Source organism: Ichthyophthirius multifiliis (assembly GCF_000220395.1).
Source record: "Ichthyophthirius multifiliis unplaced genomic scaffold scaff_1120509250198, whole genome shotgun sequence".
NCBI classification, from domain to species: Eukaryota; Ciliophora; class Oligohymenophorea; order Hymenostomatida; genus Ichthyophthirius; species Ichthyophthirius multifiliis.
In genome coordinates this window covers 1-20,927 of record NW_004086979.1, presented here as the reverse complement: position 1 = coordinate 20,927, position 20,927 = coordinate 1, and the positions used below count along the sequence as shown (strand labels likewise).

At 14.6% G+C, this 20,927-nt stretch overlaps 5 protein-coding genes across 5 annotated transcripts, besides 34 other annotated features; 1 reads left to right on the top strand and 4 right to left on the bottom strand. All coding sequences in view use genetic code 6, as the record gives it.

Annotated features, from left to right (window-relative positions):
• Positions 1-1,173: 1,173 nt before the first annotated feature.
• Positions 1,174-1,212: a microsatellite.
• Positions 1,175-1,212: a microsatellite.
• Positions 1,213-3,345: 2,133 nt separating this feature from the next.
• Positions 3,346-3,386: a microsatellite.
• Positions 3,387-3,497: 111 nt separating this feature from the next.
• Positions 3,498-3,548: a microsatellite.
• A 591-nt stretch (positions 3,549-4,139) lies between these two features.
• Positions 4,140-4,192: a microsatellite.
• Positions 4,193-4,630: 438 nt separating this feature from the next.
• Positions 4,631-4,676: a microsatellite.
• Positions 4,677-5,632: 956 nt separating this feature from the next.
• On the bottom strand, positions 5,633-5,944 carry IMG5_055830 (hypothetical protein; the record flags this gene model as incomplete). The annotated part of the gene is made up of 1 exon (XM_004037276.1): positions 5,633-5,944. The coding sequence occupies one exon, from the start codon at positions 5,942-5,944 to the stop codon at positions 5,633-5,635; it is 312 nt and encodes a 103-aa protein (XP_004037324.1).
• Positions 5,945-6,992: 1,048 nt separating this feature from the next.
• Positions 6,993-7,640, bottom strand: IMG5_055820 (protein transport protein sec13, putative; the record flags this gene model as incomplete). Its single annotated transcript, XM_004037275.1, has 4 exons — positions 6,993-7,061; positions 7,108-7,296; positions 7,352-7,484; positions 7,633-7,640. The coding sequence occupies 4 exons, from the start codon at positions 7,638-7,640 to the stop codon at positions 6,993-6,995; spliced, it is 399 nt and encodes a 132-aa protein (XP_004037323.1).
• Positions 7,641-7,945: 305 nt separating this feature from the next.
• Positions 7,946-7,998: a microsatellite.
• Positions 7,999-9,440: 1,442 nt separating this feature from the next.
• Positions 9,441-9,493: a microsatellite.
• A 428-nt stretch (positions 9,494-9,921) lies between these two features.
• Positions 9,922-9,975: a microsatellite.
• Positions 9,922-9,987: a microsatellite.
• Positions 9,988-10,777: 790 nt separating this feature from the next.
• Positions 10,778-10,815: a microsatellite.
• A 55-nt stretch (positions 10,816-10,870) lies between these two features.
• Positions 10,871-10,903: a microsatellite.
• A 769-nt stretch (positions 10,904-11,672) lies between these two features.
• Positions 11,673-11,725: a microsatellite.
• Positions 11,674-11,754: a microsatellite.
• A 1,633-nt stretch (positions 11,755-13,387) lies between these two features.
• Positions 13,388-13,964, bottom strand: IMG5_055810 (hypothetical protein). Its single transcript, XM_004037274.1, has 3 exons — positions 13,926-13,964; positions 13,763-13,859; positions 13,388-13,649 (listed from the first exon to the last, which is right to left on the bottom strand). The coding sequence occupies exons 2-3, from the start codon at positions 13,829-13,831 to the stop codon at positions 13,473-13,475; spliced, it is 246 nt and encodes an 81-aa protein (XP_004037322.1). The 5' UTR covers positions 13,832-13,859; positions 13,926-13,964; the 3' UTR covers positions 13,388-13,472.
• Positions 13,691-13,743: a microsatellite.
• A 1,294-nt stretch (positions 13,965-15,258) lies between the features above and the next one.
• Positions 15,259-15,308: a microsatellite.
• Positions 15,309-15,344: 36 nt separating this feature from the next.
• On the bottom strand, positions 15,345-16,119 carry IMG5_055800 (hypothetical protein; the record flags this gene model as incomplete). The annotated part of the gene is made up of 3 exons (XM_004037273.1): positions 15,345-15,532; positions 15,856-15,933; positions 15,990-16,119. The coding sequence occupies 3 exons, from the start codon at positions 16,117-16,119 to the stop codon at positions 15,345-15,347; spliced, it is 396 nt and encodes a 131-aa protein (XP_004037321.1).
• Positions 15,571-15,602: a microsatellite.
• A 76-nt stretch (positions 16,120-16,195) lies between the features above and the next one.
• Positions 16,196-16,259: a microsatellite.
• Positions 16,260-17,902: 1,643 nt separating this feature from the next.
• Positions 17,903-17,927: a microsatellite.
• A 1,578-nt stretch (positions 17,928-19,505) lies between these two features.
• IMG5_055790 (hypothetical protein) lies at positions 19,506-20,612 on the top strand (the record flags this gene model as incomplete). The annotated part of the gene is made up of 1 exon (XM_004037272.1): positions 19,506-20,612. One exon carries the CDS (start codon positions 19,506-19,508, stop codon positions 20,610-20,612), a length of 1,107 nt encoding a protein of 368 aa, XP_004037320.1.
• Positions 20,039-20,082: a microsatellite.
• Positions 20,257-20,314: a microsatellite.
• Positions 20,305-20,357: a microsatellite.
• Positions 20,312-20,354: a microsatellite.
• Positions 20,549-20,592: a microsatellite.
• Positions 20,551-20,596: a microsatellite.
• A 93-nt stretch (positions 20,613-20,705) lies between the features above and the next one.
• Positions 20,706-20,807: a microsatellite.
• Positions 20,709-20,781: a microsatellite.
• Positions 20,732-20,822: a microsatellite.
• Positions 20,770-20,838: a microsatellite.
• Positions 20,771-20,922: a microsatellite.
• Positions 20,781-20,927: a microsatellite.
• Positions 20,827-20,877: a microsatellite.
• Positions 20,835-20,927: a microsatellite.
• Positions 20,841-20,919: a microsatellite.

The window sequence follows — 20,927 nt, the reverse complement described above, 5'->3', positions numbered from 1 at the left end:
TAGAACATTTTTTATATATTATTATTATTTATTTACATTATATTGGTTTTTGTTATGTTATATTGTTCATTTTTATTTTTATAGGATATATCTATACTAAAAATTATAAAATAAAATAATATTTTGATAATAATATAAATTTTAATTTTTTAAATATAAAAAAGTTATTATCTTAATTTTTAATTATAAAATACTATTAAAATATATATTTTATTTATATTTTTTTTTTTAATATAATAATTACACTGAAGTTTTTGTTAATTTATATATATTTTATTTTATTATATTTTTATAAATTCTTAATTAAAATAAAATGGGCTTTAATTTTTTTATTACCCCATTTTTCTAGTCTTTTATTTTTTAATTAAAAATATGAACAAATATAATTTTGTTAAAAAAAGAAAAAATATTTTTATTTATTTATTTTAAATAAATTTATGTGATATATTTTAGTTTATTTTTCATATTAAATATTTCAGAACATTTATGTGAAAACATATAAATATAAATTTAATGTTGAATTTAGATAAAAATAAAAAATCTATATATATAATCTATACATTAAAAATTTTATAATTTTAATTAAATTCAAAACTATTAATAAATGCTAATAATAGCTGAAAATAATCCTCCAAAATAGGCATATTTATTATCAATATTAATTTTGAATATTTTAAAAGCTAAATCTGATCCTTTAAAACTTACCAAAATATCTCCTAATGTCCTTAATAGCCACAAAAAACATTCATTTTTTTTATTTTTTAGTTTTTATATTTCTTCCATTGCTTCAAGATTTTCTTATTCGTTTTTTAAATAAGGTAATTTTTATCTGATAAGTATTTCCGCATGATGAGTTCTCAGTAAATTTCTTGTAAATAAAAATGATCTTATTAACAATCCTACAAACATATAACTCATTGATTTTTAGAAATAAATCCATGAATTATTTTAACTATTTTTAAAGTTCAAGAATTTATATTTATGCAATATATATATATTATCGTATATATAATTTAATCCATATAAGGCTTTTATTATTATTATTACTAATCTTTCGAATTCGTCTATTTTTTTAGTATCAGTTGATTTTAGTTATATTTAATTATATATTGAATAAAACTCTGATATTGATTTAAATAATCTGCAAAATCTTCTGGCATCTGCTGATCCTTCTTTATTTTTATTTATTTTTATTATTTTTAATTTTTTTTACATGATAAAAATTATAGCTATTCTACCTTTTCCTAGTATTTTTCATATTTATTTATACTTTTCAAAAATCTTCCAATGTAAATTATAAATTTCAATATCTTGTCTCTACCTTCTATATTTTATGTTTTTTAATTTTTTGTAATTATTTTTCAATTAATTTTTATTTAGTTTTTTGTTTTTTATAAGAAAAAAATAACCTGATTTGTTTGTTAAAATTATAAATCGATTTAAAGTACTCATTTTTTATTTTCTTTTAATTATAAATTTAATTAATTTAAGATTTTTTTTATTTATTTTTTAAATATTATACAAATATTTATTATTATTATGTCTTATTAAATATATAAAATATTCATTTAATTAATTTTTTTATAATTAATAGATTTTTTAAAAGTTTATTTTTTATTAAAAATAAATAAATAAAAATAGATTTATAATATCTATAGATAAAAGTAATGTCTATATAAAAATTATTCAAACATTTTCTAATGTTTATAATAATTCATTAATAGCATTTTTTCTTTAATTAAGAAGTTCTTAAATTTCATTTTTAACATTTTAAACTTATTTATTATCCTAAAAACATAAATTTTAAGATATATTTTATTCTTTTTAAACTAATGGTTATTTAATTATACAATTTTATTCATAAAGAGAAACATAATTTTTTTTACTTAATAAAACATTAGTATTGTTTTCAAAAGAATATTATTATTCTTTTTAAAAGTTAAATTTAATATCATTTTGTTCTATATTTTAATTAAATTCTTAAACATATTAATTATGTTCTTAAAAATTTTTGTTCTCTTTAAAAATTTCTTCTTCTTCATCTTTTTCTTCTTATTATTATTTTTTAATAAAATTATTTTCCTTAAAATTAAGTTTTATACATTATTAACTATTTGATCTTTTTTTATTTGTAGTTTTTTATTAAAAAGAAGATAATTCTTATTTCAATTTATTTATAAAATCGAATATTTCCTTAAATTTACGAATTTTAAATGGAAGAGCAAATTCTTTTTTCGGTTCTTTAATATTTTTATGAATTATATAAACAAGATTTTTTAAGTCGTTTTCTAAAATTTAATTTTTTTATTTTAATTATTTATTTTCCAATTCCAATTAATATACTTTTTTTAAATATAAGTCATTATTTTATTATAATGATTCTTCTGTATTTTTTGTAATTTCTTCAATATTATTTTTATTCTTCAATGGTTATATATTCTTAATATTAACAGAAGGACTTTTAGATTAATTTTTTTGAAAAGTTTTAACTGATTAATAATGCTATAGGCAAGTATTATAATTTTATTATTATTAATTATGCTATATTTATTCATATAATTATTTATAATTAATATTTAATTACTAAATACCTTTTTTAATTAAAGGAACATACTTCTTTTCACAATTTCTACACGGGTGTTTTTTCAAGGCTTCAAATTATTAAATTGTTTCTTATAAAAGATTTTTTAATTTGATATATTATGATCTTTTTTTATCAACTAATTAATTAAAAGCTTTATTTTAGATTGCCTTTATTAAATTTTAAAGCTATTAATGTAATATCTCATATATATTTATTTCGATATTTTTTTATTTCTAACTTTATTATTCTTCTATTGTAATTTTTTATTTTTTTTGAGGAGAACATATTTAATTTTCTTCTTATTTTTTTTCTTATGCTGTCCAAGTTGTACTCATTTTTTGAAGTTCGAATTCAAATGTGTATTTTTGATTGTTTATATTAAATGTTTTCTTAAATTCCATTTCGTTTTCTTGTAAAAGTTCTTCTACAAGTAAATTAATTGTGTGAATTTTTTATTATTCTTCTAAGATTTCAATACAAAGCTTATCTTATTTGTGCAAAAATAAAGTCGTTGATTCTGAAGGTTTTATTGTTTCATCAAATTATCCATTTATATAACATTATGATTAAATTTTTTCAGAATATTTAAAGATTGTGTCTGTAAATGTTAACTTTAATATAGAATAATTATCTTTTTCAGATATTATGTCTGACATTTTTAATTTTAAACTTTATTTTTTAGGAAAACTTTTTAATATTATTATTATTAGTATTATATTGTTATTATTTTCATTTAAAAATAAAAAATTAAAATATAGTTTTTTTTTTTAATAAATTTTATTATATAATTTTTTTTATTAATATTAAATTAATATTGCTAAATATTTAATAATTATATTTTATCTAATTTTATATTTTTTTCTTTTAAATTTATAGATTAGTTTTACAATATAATAATAAAAAAAATTAAATTTATATATATATGTATATATATATACATATATATATATATATATATATATATTTTTTTTTTTTTAATAAAAATAAATATTATATAGTTAATTTTATTATTATTATATAAAAAAAAATATATATTATAAAAATGATTTAAGAAAACTTTGAAGAGTTAATCAAATATTCAGTATTAAATATATTAAATATTTAAAATTAATATTAAATAATATATTTAATAAATCATAATATAAACAGGATATTTAAGAAATAGAATAATAAGTAATAAATCTAGAAAACGAAGAATAAATACAATAATTTTATGATTTTATAATTGGATAATAATAAAATAATAGCTAATTTTAATATAACATTTTAAATTAATGGTTTTCTCAAATATTAAAAATACATGGAAGTACTTTATTTATAAAATAAGAAAATAGAAATAAACTAAAAGAATTATTTATTGATTAAAAACCTTAATAAATAGACTAATTAATTAAATTAAAAGGAAAACTTGAAATGGTTTTAAGGAGTGAAAGAAAAAGTGATTGAAATAGTAAATACAATATTTTAAATAAAATAATATGTATAATGTTTTAAAAATATATTTGATATCTTATTCACAAATTTTTAATAAATTTGAATTATTTTTTTAAATAAGATATATATATAAATAAAAATATATATAAATATATATATATATATATATTATATTTAATTTATTAATTTAAATATATACTTAAATTAATATATTTAAAATTATTATATTTTTTTTTATTATTTTTAATTAATTACATAATTAATATTTTATTTAAATTTTAAAAGCATAAATAATATTTAAAATATAACTTAAAAAATGTAATTTTCTTTATAATATTACCAAAGTATAAGTATAACTTGTTCATTTATACATATTAATTAATTTTTATGTTATTTTAATATCTTTCTATAAATAAATTTCTTTAAAAAATATATAAAAAAGATATATATTAAAAAAAAAATGTAAAATAATAAAATATTTATAAATAAATAAAATGAATATTGATTACATTAGCATTTTAATCTAAATAATTTAAATAATTTTCCAGTGATTATAAAATAGTTTTATGAATTCCATATTTTTTTATAAGACTTTATGTTTATTCTACCAACTATAAAATAATAAACTATATAAAAAAAAAACCTTAAAAATAATAAAATTTACAATTTTATCACTAGATTAATTTAAATAAGCAATAATAAAATATACATTTTCGAGAACAGATAGTCCTTCTTCTAATTTTTTCCTATAAATAATTTCATCAATATTTTCTTTTCCTTCTATTTCTACAAGAGTTTTTAAATAAGATGGATCTTGGACTTTTTTTTCCAATTTTTATAATAAATCCTAATATTCGTTATGAATTTCAAAAAGCCTTTATAAATTTTAAGAGTTTTCCCTAAATTTATTAATAAGCCTATCTTATTAAACGCTTTAAGTTTCTTTGAGAATATTTTTTATAATCGAAGAAATTTATTCATCGAATTTCAATTATTATTATTTTTCTTTTGATTTTATTCCCTTTTTTTAGAAAATCACAAATACGTATTTTAAACCTTATAAATCTACAAATTTTGAGCAATTATTCATATTATTAATTAACGCGTAACTCAAAACTCTTAAAGATATTTAAGCAACCAAAAGCTTTTTTTATTAAATCAATTTTAACATTAATTCTAAACCCTAAGCATATCTAAATTCTTCTTAATAGTTTTTTTCAACGAGAAGTAAGCATAAACAATCAACCAAATTTAATAGACTTTCTTTATCTTCTTCACAATCAGGATCTTTTTACTTGTATTCGTGAATTATTTCCAAAATGATATTCATTCCTTTCAATTTAAAAAATGTGTGTTAATTAATTTTCTATAAAAGTACTAAGGGTAGTAATTCTGTGAAATAAAGCCTATTATCATCAATTGTTTTGTGATTTATTTTAAAAGTATTAGGGTTAATTCTTTTCACTAAATAATTCAAAAATTATGTTTCATCACATAATTTTTAAGCATATTCATTTTTAAATTCTATTAAAGCTTCCAATATTCCTATTATCTTAAAAACAGCATCATAATCTTCTTCATTTTCGCTTTCGTTTAAATTGTTTGTTAGTGAATTCATTAAATAACTTAGTAAGTTTTATTCTACTAACTTTTCATAAAAATCTTCAATATTTTTTCCATATTCTTCTTTTTGAATTTCTGTAGTTATTAATTCATGCAATATGCTTATTATGTCTATTATTATATCTGTGTTTGGGTGTATTAATAATTATATTAAGTTTTGGATAGCCTTTGATTTTGTTATGATTGGAAATAATTCAGGATATGCACTTAATTAGGTAAATTTATTTACTACTTCGTCTAGTTCTAATTCAGATTATTAAAATTTTTCGGGTTTTGTAGAAAATGTACTACGCATTTCTTCATTTTTTAAAATTTTTATACTTAGTTAATTTATTAAGTGTATCAATATTTACTCATTAAAATCTAACTCTTAGTTTTTTTCATTCTTTTTTTATTTTTATTTTATTTAATTATTATTTTATTGTTTACGTCATCTATTAATTTTTTTAATTATTCAGCATTTAATTATTAATCAGAATCTGAGTCAGTTTATTTGTTTTATTAATAATTATCATATTGGTTTGTTTTTTGCTTTTTTTGTATTTAATCTTCTTAATAATCCATACGCTTATATGATTAATTAATAAATGTAATTATAATTTTATTTGTATTTTTTTATTTAATATAGAAATTGAAAATATATCTTTTTTATAATATTTTTTTATATTTTATAAGGATTTTTTAATTTTGAACTATTTAATATAAATAGGTTTATATAAAATAATAACTAAAATTTATATATATGATTTCGTAAAATGGATTTTTTTCAAACAATTAAATCAAATATTAATTTGATATAATAATATATTAAATATCAATTATAAATAATTATGCATTTATAACTATAAATTTAATATTTTTTTAATTTTTCATTCAAAAATCATCATCGAAATCGTTTGCTATAATTAGATTTACTAAAATAAGTTATATATAATATTTTTAAATTTTTATTTTTTTAACTTTTTTAAAGATTATAGCATTTATTTTTTTTAAAAATATCAGATGAATATTTGTCAATTAAATTGTTAAACTCTTTTAATGTTTCTATAAAAATTGAAATCAAAAAATCAAAATAATTATTTCATTTTTTTAAAAAAAACTAACATATTTTATCAAGACTTAATGCAAACTCATTAATATCACCTTTATTTCCTTTATTTCCTTTAACTCCTTTTTCTTAAAATTAATAATTATTTTACAAGTATTTGAAAAAAAAAAACCTAATAACTTTTATAAATCCATTTTTTTTTTTTAGAGAAAACAAAAAAATTAAAAAAAAAATATTATTATAAAATTTTGAAAAAAAGATAAATATATATATATATATATATAAAAATTTTTATAAAAAAAATCAATTTTTTCCATTATCTTCTTCTTATTCTAATACACTGATTTATTCCCATTCTGAATTCTCATTTTCCTAATGAATACGTAAATTTATTTTTATAAAATAAAAAATTTAATACCTAAAAAACAACAACTATATTATCTTAGTTTACATTTGTACCAGATACAGCAAGCATATTTCCTGTTTAAGACCAGCTGATTCTCCAAACAGGCACTCCAAATTTCTCAATTACTTAATGTTTTTTTATTTATTCATATTCAGTATAATCTTTATTAGGATATAACTTCCAAATAATAACTTTACCATCCTTAGAATTTATAAAATAACATTAATTCAATTATATTTTTAAAAGTTATAATTACTTCAGAACAACTAGCTATTGTATCATAATTGTTTCCAAAAGAAGGAGACCAGGCAACATCTCTTACCCAATTTGTATGTCCACTTAAAGTATTTAATAAAATATGTTCATATTTAAATATATCATTTTCTTATCTATAAGTTAAACTGAATATTTTTATTGTATAATCACAACTTGCAGTAGCTAATTTAGGGAAAATTTTTTATTTTTCATTAACGTTATTATTTGAAAAATCATATTTCTATATAAATTATTTATGTGTTTATTTTATTTATAATTTACATCATCATTTGAATATTATAACCAAGAAAGAGAATTTACTCCTTTTTCATGAGCTTACCAACTATATTAATTTTCAAACATTATTATAAATCCCTTATTTTTAAAATGTAAAATAAACACTTTTCCAGCTTTTTAAAAATGTATATTATTTAAAAATTTATATCTAATTATATTTTACTAGAAGTGCAAAAAGCTAAAAATAATCCATATTATTAGGGGCAAAATTTTACATAATTTATTGAGCCTTCAAATTCATATTCATAATAATTTGTCCATTAGCTTGTTTATTAATTTAATTATATTTTCTCACCAAATATTTTTACCTATTTATTTTTTAAAAGATATTTTTACTATTTTTTTTTAAAAAAATACATGTTTATCGAATGAACATGAGGCTATTAATGTCCCGAAACGGGGATGGGCCCAATCTATTTTCCATATAGGACCATTATGTCTTTTTTTATTTATTTTATATTTTCTTAATTTTTTTTATTTTACAATTAAAAATTCTAAATATTCTAATAATTCTAATTTTACAAATTTTATTAAGTTTATAATGTTATATAACTTGAATCATAGATATGAATATAGCCATCGCTTGAACATGTTGCAAGTCTTTTCCCATAGTAATCATATTGCATATCCAACTTTAGTTTTTTATTTTATGTTTAATTTTTATATAATTACAATCATTCCTTTATGTTCATTGTGCAAACTTATAGTTTTTAAAGGTTATGGTTATGATTAGATAAAAATTGCTTGCTCTTCTTACTTTATTTTTTATACTTATGTTATATCATACTAATAAAATATATATATAATACCATTATATTTTATTTATTTAATTTTTTTATATCAAATATTTATTAGGTTTCGAAAAATATTTTTTTATATTTTTATAAAAATATTAGTAAAATATATTATAATATATAATATTAATATTTTAATTAAATATAGATTTTTTTATATATATTAAAATTTTTAATTAATTTTTTTTTATTTTTTTTTTAAATAATATATAATTAATATTAATTTTATAATTATTATATTTAAATTATAATTTAATTTTATATAAAAAATACTAAATAATCAAGTATTGAATAATCAATTAAATAAAAAATTATTAATAGAAAGTATAAAAAAAAAAAGTACACCAAAAATATTTTAAATAAAAATAGATTAAATATAACTTATAAAAATCTAAGACTAATAAAAAATTTTCATAGTTTATAATTAATATTATATCGTCATATTGTATTTTATTTTTTATTTAAGAGATTTTTTGTCAAATTATATTATACTTTGATTAGAATTAAAATCATTTTTTTATATTAATTTAAAGATAAATTAAATTTAAAAAAATATTTAATATTTTAAATTTGAATGAAACAAATATCAATATTGATTAAATTTTATTATTTAATAAAAAATTTAATTTAAATTTTTGTTATCTTTATCTTTTTTTATTAAAATAAAATAAAATATAATAATTCAATATAAATCTAAAAAATTCATTGCCTATTAATTTTAATTTTATTATTGAGGTTAGACAAATTATTATTGAACATTAGTATTTTAAAATTAATTATTTTCCACCTAATTTTAGAAATTTAAGTTCATATTATTTTACTAATTAACATTTTAAGTTATGTTTTGATATAAATCTCCAGGCTATATTTACTACTATTATTGATAATTGCTTTATTATTGAGTATTCTATCCATATAAAGATAAAAGGTCTAACTATATATATCAAAATTAATATTTTATAAGTTTGTAAAAATAATATGTTAATTACTTAATTTTGCTATTATTAATTATTTTATACTTAATTATTATTATTATTATTATTATTATTATTTGTTGCTTAAACAAAATCTCCAAACAAATCTATTTCTTGGTTTTATTATTATTATTATTAATTCTACTAATTATTGCTTTATTATACGTTTACTTATTCAGCTAAATCTAATAGATCCACAACTATGAATAAAAATATATATATTTTTGTAATTAAAATGTAAAATATAAATGTAACCATTATTTTTCTATTATGTAGTTTAAATATTTTGTTATTTCTATTCACAAGAAAAATTTTTAAAATCAAATTAATTAAAATCCTAAAAATTACTATTCTATTAAGGCTAATTAAAACAAAAATCTTAAAAATCATTATTTTTTTGATTGGATTTTTATTAAGGTTAGCTTTTCCCAAAATTTGAAAAATCATTAAAATTAAAATCTTTAAGGTTTTTATTTATAGATTATTATGGTTATGATTTTTTCTAATATATTTATAATGTATTTTTTTGTTTTTATATCTTATAATGTATTTTTTGTTTTGTTTACATCTTAATTTTCGTTAGATTTTTTGTTTAAATTTAAGATAATTTTTTCGTTTTCATTTCTTTATTAAAATTTATAGATATTTACAGATGTTTTAAAAAATTTAATATAAAAAAGATTTAATTTAATGTAATTTTATGTTTGTATTTTTTTTATAAAAATGAAAGTTATTTTACTTTTTAAATTTTGATTAATCAACATTATAATCTACTCTAAATTCTGCATATTCACTTTTAATTTAAAAATTTTTAACTTTTATATAAAAAATATATTTTTATACTCTAAGTTTTTGCTTTTTTCAGTATCATTATCATATGTAAATTCTTTTTTTTATTTCACTTTTTTTTTTAAATAAAAAATTACAAAAAAAAATATCAAAACAAATAATATATAATTCAACTCAAATTATATTCATGAGAAAAAACCAAGTTATTTATTCTTAACTCATATTGTTATCCTTATTATAAAATATTACATTAATAAGAATCTAGTTAGAAAGGAAATTAAAATATTGTTTATACTGCACTAAAATAAAATAAAAAAAAAAACATTGTTTGCATTTATATTTATTTAAATACCTTTCTTATTCATGTTTAACAAATCCATCTATAGTTATCTTTCTTTTTTAAGACACAAATGATAATTCTAATATTATTGAATGTCTTTTACCATCAAGTGAAAAATCCCATATGTATTACTTTTTTGAACTAAAAAAATAAGAAATGCTTTTATTTTAAATACTTTTTAATATATTTTCCTATATCTAAAATTTAATATGTATGTATTTTTAAATTCATTTTTTTTATGATTTATATAATTTTTATGATATTAATTTTTTAAAAATTAAATTTCCGTAAAAATACTATAGGTAAATATATAAATATATATATATATATATATAAAAAAAAAATATTATAGAAAAAAATAAAATAAAAATATATAAAAACTAATATAAAATATAAATAGAACAAAAAATTTCAATATTTCTTTATTTTTCTTTTTTTATATTAATAAAAAAATATTTATGATAATAACTAGTTTCTTAAAAAATTTTAAATAGAACTTGAATAATAATAATTAAATAAAATAGTAAACAATATTAATTTTTTTCATGAAGTTTTAAATTTTTTTACGATAACATCTTAAGTATCTATTTATTTCATAAATAAATAATATAAATAATAAAATTACCATTTAATTATTCTTATTCATAATTAACCCCTTAATTAAAAAGTTTAGATTTCCCATTAGGTGAACCTTTAGGTGAAGGAGAAGTATTACCTTTTCTAATATAATCAATATCTATTTCATTTTATCCTAAAATTTCTTATCTTTTATGTGTATCAAGATTTTGTTTAACATTATTTATATTAAATAAACTAGAGTTTTGTTTAATATTTATTTCAGCGAAAACACTGTTTTTAATATCTCTAAGTAAAGTCTAAAAGGCATTGTTTTTTTCGTAGAATTAATAAATTTATTTCTAAAAAAAATAAAAGAAAATTAATAATTTTTAATAAATAAAAAATACAAAATGTAATTAAAATGTTTGATTAGATTAAACTTATCTTATGAAATTTATTATTTACGAATAAATAAGATTTCCTTTATTTTTTATTTTTCTTATTTAAAAATCTATTAAACTTTATAAAATTTAAAATAAGCTTATATTGAATTCATATTTCTATTTTTTTTATATATATATATATATAAACATATTTATATATATATATATATTTATATATATTCCTATTATTTCTATATAATATATTATTTTTTACATTAGCTTATATATAAATTATATAAAGTCCTAAAACAGCAGATTATAAATATTTAATATTCGTATGGAAAACCTTAAAAAGCTTTTGAGGAATAAAAGAGAATAAATCGAGTGAAAAATTAGGTAAATGTAATTATATTTAATCTATATATTTAATTAGAATTGAAATTATTTCTATTATTTGCATTCTTGAATGGTTTTTTAATTCTGAAAAATCTTATTCTTCAAACTAATCAATCATTTTTTATAAATAATTTTGTGAAAACATTTCAATAAATATACTATATTCTTATTCTTTTATTGAGCACTCCAGTATTGATTTAAAAAGATCACTATACTATTTTTATTTATTAATAAAAAAACAAAAAATAAATGTACGTATATTTAATGAGGAATGCATTTAGAATTAGTAATTTAATCACATATTAGTTAAAAAAATGGATATTTTTAATATTTTTATTCTCTACTTCCCATATAATTTAATAAATAATGGTGTTTTTAATTCATATACTAAATAAGAATCAAAAGAACCATTTAAGGAATTTTTTCTACTTGATTTTCGTCTAATTATTATTATTATTATTTTTTTCTTAATAAACTGTATTATTGGTTATTAATTTAATTTATTTTATCGTAATTTCTCAAAAACTAATCTAAGATTTCAAATATGGTGATATCATTAAATGCTTCATATATGTCAACTTGTGATTCAAGCTTTTTAATATTATTATTATTTATATAAAATGAAAAGAAATTATATTTTGATTTTTTACAAATATATCAATATTTTTAACTGATTAAAACATTTCAAATACAAAATTTAAGGCATAAAAATCTTTCCTATTTAATTCGTTTGCTAATTATTACATAATCTCTCTATTTATTATAACATATTATACTAAATTTCTACTTATTCTTTGACTAATCTTTATTTTTTTTAAAAAAATATTATAAATAATAATATATAAATATAATTTTTAAAAAAATACTAAGTTTATCAAATTTAATGTTTAGTCATCTAATAAATGTGCTAAGGCAGAATCTCTTAAATATTAAAGTCGAAAATTGAAATTTATATCATCTATTTTTTATTAATCTTTTATAGATGAAACCAAATAAAGTTTCGCTCTTTCCTTAAAAAATTATCTATGTGTTTCCTTTTATTTATTATAAAGTTCATCATCATCTATAAATAAATTAAAATAATTATTAATGATAAATTTATATTTTTATTTATTTATATATATATATATTTTTTTTTTATTATTATTTTTAATTTTTTTGTTAACATTCTAAAATTCCAAAAGTAAGCATGTAATTATCATCATTTAGTAAAACTTATAAAAGTTCATGTTCTGCATAAAATATTATCATTTTAAAAATTGAGCATAATTATATTAATGCATCATTGCTTTTTTCTTTTTCTGCTATATTGAATGATTCTTTAAAAAATTTAAATAATATTGCTTGCTTTAAAAATAATAAAAAAATTGTTTTTTATATTATATTTTATTACTCTAACCATTATTTCTGATGAAATTATATTTCTATCTTCAAAAGGTGTTTCCTTTTTTTAAAAAAATATTTTTATTATTATTTTTTCCTAACTTATAGCAATTTTTAAAATTAAATAAGATTTTATATTGTTGGTATTGGTAAAATAATTGCTCCTTCTTCCTCCATTTCTTCAAATTATTTTTTAAAAATTTTAAATTCATCTTCTTATTATTAATATGTAATATTATCTATTGCATCTTTTAATTATTTCCTTTTATTTATATTTATTTTGTTTATTTAAAAATATACCATAAAGCTAGCCTACCAGCTTCATTTTAAAAACTTATTGCTATATCATGCTCATTTTAATCATTTGTAATAGTAATTGCTTTATCTATTATATATTAGTTTTTTTTTTTTTTTTGAATAATAATAATAAATATATATATATATCATTATTTTATAAATATATTATATTAATTATTTTAAATTCATTAATTTTTTTACCTTTTGGATTTTCAATAATTAAATTATTGTTTAATTTTTCAGAAAATACTTCTCTTTTGCTTTTTTCATTATAAAACTTTAAAACAAAATCAGAATTCTATTTTTTTATAAAAAATATAAATAATTAGTATATCAATAACTAATTTTTTTTTTCGAATAAAACATTATTTAATTAAATTATTTTTGGATATCCGACACCCTAATCTTGCCATTAATTATCATTTTAATTCAATACAAATAATTTTGCTCTAAATATTTCAGGCATTCCTTCTAATGGATTATATTATTATGGAAAACTCATTATTTTAATTTATTTTTTTTGTTTTAATACGAAAATATATTTTTTTATTTTTACTTTTAAAATAATAAAAAAATAATATAAAATAATAGATTTATTAAAATCTAATGATTTTAAATACAAAATTAAGGCATTAAATGTATTTTTTATTTTTTATGTAAATATTATATTGATGTGTCTAAATATATACTTAATTTTATAATATTTTTTTTTTAATTTTAAAATTTAATAAAATTAAATATTAATTTTTTATTAAAATTTTTTTTTTCTATATGACGCCCATACTTGTTATTAATATTTTTTTTTTTTAATTGTAATTTATATTGTTTTAATTTTGTAAATTTTTTTAAATAATTTTTTTAATTTTATTTTTTGTATATTTCAATTCAAGGCTTTTTATTTAATTTTTTAAAAAAGTTATCTATTTAAATTATAATTAATAAATAAAATTTCATATATTATTATTTATTTTTAATCTATATATTATTAAAAGTTATAAATATTTATTATATAATATTTTATTTAAAGCCATAAATATCACTTCAGGAATAATTAAAATTTAAATATAATAAATAAGTCATATATTTTTTTTTATTTAATATTAAAATATTAATATAAAGTAAAAACCATAATAAAAATAAACTCTATAATTGAGAACATAAAATTAAATAAGAATTATTTTAATTTTAATCTAATTATTATATTTCATAAAATAAAACGTAATTAATTAAAAATCTAAATTTTTTTATATAATAAAAAATAATAATACAATATAATTTAAATTCTTTTAATTTTATATATAAATATTATTATTTAATTAATTATGAATTTCTGGCTAGAATGTATATTTTTTTTTCTGAATTTTAATTTGAAAATATTATGTTTTTAAAATGTAAATTTTTTAATGATTATAAGAATTAATTATAAAAACATTAATTTAAAGAAAAATCGATAGTAAATAAAATAAAAATATCTTCAATATTAAAATATACTGTAATTATTATTTTTTCTTAATAATATCTGACGTTTAAGATTATTTTTTTCCATTAAAAACATCGAAAATTAATTTAAATTAATATGTAAATAAAATAAAAGTTTTTAACTTTAAAACCAAAATTTTATTTATTTTTAGAAAAATTAAATAAATTAATGCAAATATAGCAAAAATTATGAGTATTAACTAAAATAAAATTAAATTGTATACATATATTTAATAAACTAAAGTATACTTATATTTAATAAAATAAATGAATATATACTAACTAAAATATATATTTATAAAATTCATTTAGAAAGTAAGGCTTTAAATTCATCATAAGATATAGACCCACTTTTATCATGATCTATTTCATGAATAAGTCTTTCAATATCAATTGTCATATTAAACTCATCTCTAACAATTTAAATTAATTTAGCAGTGTCTACATTACCACTTTTGTCTGTATATCCTCCCATGGCAATAAATGCTTCCACTTTATTTATTATATATATAAAATATTATTTAAAATAAATATATATATATATATATATATATATAATATAGATTATATGTATCATCGTTTTCAGTTTATTTTCAAGTTACTTATAATAAGCAATTGCTTTAAGAAAGTCTTAATAATCTTTAAATTAAAATAAAAGTAATAACATGAATTAATAATAATTAATTAATATATATTATTTATTTTATTTAATTTATATTTTAATTGAATTATCAATATGATAATTTCTTTTAATTTTTAAATTAAGATTAAAATTTTATATTACAATTTATATTCCTAGTATTAATTAATTATACCTATGTAACCTTTGTTCGTTTTATCGACTTCGCTTATCATTTTATATAATTCTTCGTTTGTGGGTTTTTCCCCTAATTCTATTTAATTTATTTAGTTATTTTTATTATTTTAAGTATTTTAAGTTATTATTTACCTTCTAATACTTTTTGTAATTCTTCGGCTTCTAAAGTACCGTAACCTATTTTATCATAAGCATCAAACGATTCTTTACATGATCTTTTTTCTTCTTCGGTTAATATTTCATCAACTTTGATTTTATCCATTATTATTTTTTTATTTTAATATTTTATTTAATTATAATATAAAATTTTATTAACAAATATTAATATTTTTTTATATAAAATAACATTAAAATAATAATTAAAAAAAATAAAATATTAAATAATAACTCTAAAAATAAATATATATATAATAAAAATAAAAAAATATTTAAAGATATAGAAATCTAAAAGTATTATAAATTAATAAATAAAGTAAATTAAAATTATGAAAAATAAAATGAAATTAATATTTAAAAAAAGCATTTTTAATATAATTTAATTATAAATAATTTCCAATTTTTTTTTATATTTTTATTGCTATTTTTGTTTAATAATAATATAATTATTTTAAAATATTAATAATATATTATTTACGGTGAAACATATATTCATTAAATGTCTTAAATTAATTATTTTAATAATATTTATAATATATTATATATAAATAATTTAATTTTAAAATAATAGTAAATATTTTAATACGACTTTCTTTTTATTTTTTTGATAAATTGATTAGAATGTTATTTGAAATACGTTTAGTTTAAAACATATTCAAAAATTAGAAAATAATAACAATTATCTATTTTTATATTTTACATTAAATTAAACAAAATATATAATACTTATTTGTTTTTTTACTTTAATATAAAAATATAATTAAATATTTTAGATTTTTATTTTTTATTCAATTATAATTAATTAATATTGAAAATATTGAAGTAGAAATATATATTTCTTATAGAACTATATTATTTTATTTCTTATTTTTAAATTTTATTTGTATATAAGATATAATATAATTTTATTATTAAATGAGATTTATTTTATTATTTATGCATGAAAAATATCTAAATTAGAAAAATTAAAAAAAATAATATTTATTTCGAATAATTAATAAACATAAATAATAAATAAGTAATGTTTTATTAATTATATTCAAATTTTAGTTTATTTATTTTATTAATAAAAATCATATAATATAAGTGATTGCTTTAAAAGAAAAAAATTTAAAGAATAATATAAAATTTCAATAATTTATCAAAATAAAAAAAAAAATTAATAACAACAAAAGAGTTAATTATATAAAAAGAAAGTCTAGAAGAATATATATTTAATAAAGGCGAATTCATATGTATTAAGTAATTTTTTTTTTTAATTAAAATAACAATAGTTTGAAATAAAAAATCTTAATAGCAATGCATAGTTTAAACTTAAGTTTTATAAGTAAATTTGGATAATTAATATTAAAAAACTAGTATAGACAGTTAAATAATTAAGTAATAAATAAAGAGATGTTTAAAACATTAATGATGTCAATAAAACTATTCTACATATAAAAAACTTGTTTGTAAATAATATTATTTAAAAAAAGAATCATATAGTAAAATTAAAAATGTTCTATTAAAAAATAATTATTAATTATGAAAATAGCTCTAAATAATAAGAATATTTAAATAATTGCATTATTTGTATTTATTAAATGTTAGATTCTATATGTTTGTAATTTAGTCAACTTATTTTTAATAAACTTATTCTATTATGGTTATAATATATGTGCGCATTTTTTTTTTTTTAAATAAGTGAAAAACATGAATATCTTTTTTTAAAAAAAGAAGGAATAAAAATAACAAATCACATTTTCAGATAAAAACTAGAAAAAATAAATAAAAAATAAACCAATATTTAATAAAATAAGTTTAATATTTATAAAATTATGAAAAAATTTTAAGTGTATTTATATTTATAAATAAAAAATGAAAAAATATATATTATTATTAAATTTATGAAAAAAAAAAAAAAAAAAAAAAAAATATTTTATAAAGTAAATATTTTTAATTTGAATTTTGTTTGTTTGTTTAATAATAATCACATAGGAAAATTCAAAAAATAATCTGAAAATTTTCACAAGTTATTCAAAAAGGAATTAAATTAATTATTTTAATCATTAAAACAATTAACTTAAAAATTAAAATTAATAAAATTAAGTTCTAAACTTTCCTCAAATTCTTCTTAAAAATTATTATTTTAATCTATTTCTTCTATCTACATACTATTATAATCCTTATTATCTTTAAATTAGTAATTTTAATTGAAAAAATTATAGAAAAAATCTAATTCCTATTAAAATATAGGCGAAAATTTTTTAAATTTATTATTTTGTGCAATTAATGAATCTTAAAAAGTGAATTAAGAATCGAACTTTTATTAAAATTTTTCATAAAGGCATATTTCTTTTGAAAAATTTAAAGAAAACATATAAAAAATAGCTTTAAATAATCTTTTTTTTTTTTCACATTTATTCTTTTAGAGAAAACTTTTTATTTTTTTAATAAAAAATTTAATATTTTATTTATTTTTTATTTTATTTTCCCCTAAAAGTGATAGTTTTTTCAAAAAATCATCATTTTCTTCTAAATTCATTAAATATATTTCCATTTTTTAATCTATTTTTTTACTTAAATTTCTTTCAATTTATAAAAAGAAGATTTTTTGTAATTTTTTTTAGGTTTTTTCATTAAAAATCCTCTACAAAAATACTTAATCGTTTTCTATAAATTATATATAATTTATAGAATCGTTCAGGAATGTTTTTTAATGAAAAATATAATATTTTTAGGTTGTTTCTAATAATATTTTTTCTAGTTTAAGATAAGGAAAATTTAATTAGACTTCAGAATGTCCTAAGTAATGTACCGTGATTTCATTTATAGATAAATCAGTTATATTTTATACAAAACATTATAAAAGATTATCAGTTTCAGATAAATTTTTACTAAAGAAAGGATGAAAAGTTTCGAAAAGTTCAAAAGATTTGAATTATTTGTTTTTAGAAAAATTATTAAAATCAAGAAAATCAGATGAGATTTTTTAAAAAAGGATTTAATTTCTTCTTTCTTGGAGAATTTGTATAAAGGCAGTGAAAATTTAATTAAAGAATTTTTTTTTAAAAAAAATTTTTTTGATCCAGTAAAAAAGTGCAAATTTCGAAATTGAAAAGTCTTTTTGTTCTAAAAAAAAAACATTTTGGAAAAACTCGAAAATCGGGGAAAATTATAAATTTAATTAAGTAAAATAATCCACAAAAGAATTCCATAAAAAATTGTATTCATTTAATAGATCAAATGCATTTTTTTTATCTTCTATTTTTTTTAAATTCTAGACATGCTTTATTAAGTATTTTTGCATTGTTTTAGTTTATATTTTTATTTGTTTGAGAATTTCCTATACTAGTTTTAGAAGAAATACTTAGCTTTTATTTTTAGGAATTATTTATTATTTTTTTAATAAAAAGGGGATTTATATTAGCTATTTTTCATTTATATTTTCTTTTTAGCCTTTATTGTAAAAATTTTATATATTTTTTTAAATAAGACTTAGTAAAGAATTTTATGGAGTCTTAATATTATTTTTTGAATATGTATCTATTAGGAAATTTTAATAGGCCGTTTTGCAATATTTTCCTTGGTTTTATTTTCTTAAATTTAATGGAGGTAAATGAGGATTTCTTATTAAGTTTTAAATTTGATTTGTTATTTTTTTTGATTCTATATCAGGGTTAGGGTTACCGAAATATTCAAAAATAGATTTTAGAATATTATAAAAAGAGTTTGTAAAATATTTATATTTAGTAAGTATTTTTTAATAATTTATTTCGGATTTTATTTGGTTGTCTTTTTTTCGTTTTTCTTCAAGAAAAAGTTTATCTTGATATATACATTAATCTTAATTGTAAGGCAAATATTATGGAAAATATGTTCGTAATATTTAATTTGATATTAATAGTTTATTTTTATCTATAAACATTTTTAAAAATTTATTTACTTTTCGCAATACTTCGATTTCTGACGGAATAAGGAAATCAAAAATATTTGTTAATAAGTTTGAAGGAAGAATTTAAAAAATTAGTTATTGATTCTAGAACATTTTTTATATTAATTTATTATTTTTTTATTTATTTTTTATTTTATTTTAATAAAGTGTTCTTTTAATTTAGTTTTTTTGTTTTATTAAATGCGGATTAAATCTAACTAGAATTTTTCTATTTTAATTTTTATTTTTTTATATAGGAAATAATATTCTTAATATTTAACTTTATTCTAATTTAAAAAAAAAAAAATATAATAATATTTGTTGATTTAATATATATAAATAAATAATATTAATTTAAAAAAAAAATATTTATATTTATATAAAAATAAATTAAATTATCTTATAATATAAATATAAATTATTTATAAAAAATGATTATAAATAACATTGTTGTCTATAGTATAAAAAAAATCTATTTTAAAATGATATTTTGTATATTAATTATATTAATGAATTTAAAATTTATATATAAATTTTTATCAAAAATATAATAATAGAAAAAAAAAATGTATAACACTTTTTTTATAATTAATTCTTTAAAAAATTCTAAAAGATAATATATATATATAAAAAATTAATATATAATAAAATAATATAAAAAAATAAATAAGGTTTTTGAAATATGATTCTTTTAAATATATAAATGATAAAATTAAATTTTAAAATTAAAAATAATTATTTAGATTAATAAATATATACTAAGTGTTTATATAAAAGTAATTTAAATATATAAAAATTTATAAAAATATAAATATATAAATAAATAAATATATTAATATATAAATATATATATATTATATATTTTTATATATAAATTTTTATATTTTATATATATAAATTTTATATATTTTAGATTATTTTTTATTATATATTTTTGAATTATTTATTTATATTTTTTTTTTTTATTATATTTTTATATCTATTTATTATTTTTTTTTTTT